At 28.2% G+C, this 3,481-nt stretch overlaps 1 protein-coding gene across 6 annotated transcripts in view; it reads left to right on the top strand.

Annotated features, from left to right (window-relative positions):
• LOC126895890 (inositol polyphosphate 5-phosphatase E) overlaps positions 1–1,989 on the top strand; it is a 25,729-nt gene extending 23,740 nt beyond the window's left edge. For all 6 annotated transcript variants that reach the window (XM_050668205.1, XM_050668204.1, XM_050668208.1 and 3 more), the window contains one exon: positions 638–1,989. In XM_050668205.1, the coding sequence (XP_050524162.1) occupies positions 638–752 (115 nt within the window). In that variant the 3' untranslated portion in view covers positions 753–1,989. The remainder of the gene's footprint in view (positions 1–637) is intronic.
• Positions 1,990–3,481: the final 1,492 nt, after the last annotated feature.

The following is a 3,481-nucleotide window of genomic DNA, read 5'->3' as shown; positions in this document are numbered from 1 at the left end:
ATTACATTAGCTTTAATTTAAGATATATATAAAAGTGTCAGACCTTCCGGAACACTTTCAAAAGTTAAGTTGAAAAAGTTGTCATTTTAAATCCCCCCTTGTGGGCAGGTTAAGGGTTAAATTTATGAAAAAAATATACCAAACGAAAGGTAATGATATTACACATCTATATAAAAAATAATTATATTGATATGTTCATTTTTGAAAAAGTTATGGCAGTTTTAAGTAAAAAAAATTGAAAAAATTTCGAAATTTAGCGATTTTTAAATTTGTAATTTTTTTGGAGGTTTCCCCCATTTACGGGGAACGAGGGCATTTTTTTCAATTTTTGAGGGTAATGTCGTCGACTAGATACAATTTGTGATCTTTTGACGTATCATTGAAACAAATTGGTTCGGTGAGAGCTGAGAAAAAGTGGTAACAGACACAAAAAAAAAATAAAAAATAAACACATCTTAGTAAAACTAATACCTTCTCAGCTTCACTTCGAAGCTAAAACATATAGTAAAACCAATACCTTCTCAGCTTTGCATCGAAGCTAAAAAGTATGATTTTTAAAACAAAAAAAAACAAAAAAGCATTCTAATTTTATTCATAATTTAGTGATTACTAATATTTACATAATCTATATTTACAGTATGCCTTTAGCTGCAGGATTATTCAATAGAGAAGTATACTTAGAAGCAATCAAAAGAAGAGCTGCTAGTATGAATAAACGCATTGGAACTTCTACTGTGTGTACTATACAATAAATAAAAGGAAAATCCAAGACTTTTTTCTTGAGCAAGGCTTTTAGCAAAGAAAAATTTTTTTGCTCTCTACATTATATCAAAATTTAGGTATTTTAAAGCTTCCCTCATTTATACGCCTGTACAATTTTTGATAACATAATACTAGTCAAATTTACTGCCTATTTAAAATTATTTACTAGGAATTGAACTATAGTAATAATTATTCTATTTAGATAAAACAATTTTGTATTTTAAATAATTAACTATAACAGAAAAGTCGAAAATTTTTAGTATGAATATTAATTTTAAAAATTACTTGTGGGTCTTAAACTAATAAAAATCAGTGCGTGTTACGAGTACACGCGGATTAAGTGAATCTTTATTCAAAGTCATTCATCTAATAGAATAATAGGTTTTAGTTGTTCAGCTTGAACGACTATTCAGTTACTTTGACTCGGTTCTTTTGTAACGTATGTACCATAAGCTTCGTCAGCAAGTTGCCCATTGAATCTGCAGTTTTGAATTTTAAAATTATTTTAATTTTCGAAAATACAATGCTAAATTATAATATAAAATATACTTAACAGCCAACCATGACGCTCGATAATCTGTTTTCTTTTTCAGACCCTCTATAAAGAAGTTTCACTTTTAAATATGATTTTACAAATATAATAAATGAAAATTTTATATTAGCATTATATTTAAAAATAGGGCCTGTGAAAGAGCCATGTAGTTCCCTAAAGCTACGTAAATTTAAAAGAAAGAGAAAATATTAAATATTTTTTAATATTAAAAAAAAAAAAATTTACAAGGTAATACTTTTAAAACTAGCCACTCAATTTCTCATACTTCTTCTCTTTTCTGGCCCTTATCCCAACTACTTAGGGTCAGCCACCCTTATCCTAAACTTCCACTTAACAAGGTTTCTCGCATCTACGTATTCATCAGCCGTTATTACATCGCATTAATTAACATCCCTCCATTTCTTCTTTGGTCTTCCTCTACCTCTTCTACCTAAAATTAAATTCCATAATTGTCCCTGTAGTTTCCAATTCCTTTCTTCTCATAACATGATCTGCACACCTAGTTTTTGAATAATTTCTTCCCTATTATCTTCTTTTTATACTATATCGTCAGCAGACAACACGCACTGCAGTACAATAATTTTGTAAAAGACTATTAAAAACAATATATTGGATTTTAAGAAAGAATATTTTAATGTTATAATCATATTCTAAATATATAATGTTTATATTAATTCGCAAAATATTTTTTTAACTATAGTTTATCATGTTTTTTTTAAGAATTTGTAAATTTAAAATTGTTGTTTTGATCTATAACTTCCTAATTACTTATCAATTAATGAGTTAACAAAACTATATTTCTAGTAAAATGTGTTGAAAAATAAACTATCTACAACTTTTATATTAAAAACTATTGAATATCACAAACATTTTGTCTGTAATCTAAATATTAATAAAATTTTTCGGATTATGTCGGTAAAACTAAACAAATGTATTGATTCCTATTTTTAAATATAGTTAAATAATAAATTTTTTACTTTTTTCGTTAGAATAATGCTATAAACAAAGACCATCTTAGTGTATACCCCTATTGATGATAAAATTTAAAAATAAATAGATGACTACTACTATAGACTTGAAAAATATAACGGATACTATACCCAATTATAAGGTACAAATTATATCTGAANGCGGATACTATACCCAATTATAAGGTACAAATTATATTTGAACTAAATAAAAATACTGAAAGAGGAGCAATCTATAAGTCTAACATAGATCACCATAGTTTATATGAATCATTATTAATACTAATCTAATAGATTTTGCAATCAGTAAAAGTTTAGTGACAATGGCGCACATTCAGTAAAATTAATAACCCAAACTAACTTTGTAAACCCAACCTAACCCCCTCTACCTTTTTTATGAAATCATATATGTATTTTTTTCTAAAGTCCTCAATTGGCGCCTGTGTTTAGTTGTTAAAAGTGCAATGTTTTCAAAAAGAATCTGGAAATCGCCTGATCGATATATTATCAACCATATATAGTTGATGTTCGCGTTCGTTATCTCGCGATTAAGCGATAGCAATAATAATGATGGTCGCCGACCAATGCAATAAACAGTTATATTCGATCTACGTACGCGCGCGGACAAATCGCCAGCTTTCAAGGGAATTATTAAAAAAATACAGTCAATATTTTTAATATTCGCATTTATCAATTATTTATTTATTTATTATTCATATTGAACCAGTTCGCAACAATATACGTACATTTGTCTCCTCGCTTTTGCCTGTGTATATTTTTATTTACTTATTTATATCCTTTTTATATATATATATCATTTTACATGAACATAAGGTTTATATGTATCTGTCATTTATTTACTTATTCTCTTTCCTTTTCTCTTTTTACTTTTACTGCAATGACTAAACGTTTAATATTTTGCAATAGAATATTAGAAGTGTCTTATTTAGAACACAAGACCTTGCATTTCATATCCATCAAAATAAATGCCAAGTTGTTCTACTCTCAGAAACTTGGTTACTACCAAATAAAAATTTTGACCTTCCAAATTTTAACTCGGTCCGCTCTGACCGACAAAAAATGGTTATGGCAGTGTCGCCATCTTGACCCATTCCCAGGCCGCATTTAGGAATTTTGCCGCCCGGTGCACTTAATTTTGCCGCCCCCCAAAAAGTGTTGGGTTGGGTTTTTTAGTTGA

The sequence above is a fragment of the Daktulosphaira vitifoliae genome, unplaced genomic scaffold (genome assembly GCF_025091365.1).
Source record: "Daktulosphaira vitifoliae isolate Bord-2020 unplaced genomic scaffold, ASM2509136v1 Scaffold_1, whole genome shotgun sequence".
Classification (NCBI taxonomy): domain Eukaryota; kingdom Metazoa; phylum Arthropoda; class Insecta; order Hemiptera; family Phylloxeridae; genus Daktulosphaira; species Daktulosphaira vitifoliae.
This window is presented reverse-complemented; position numbering and strand designations above follow the sequence as displayed.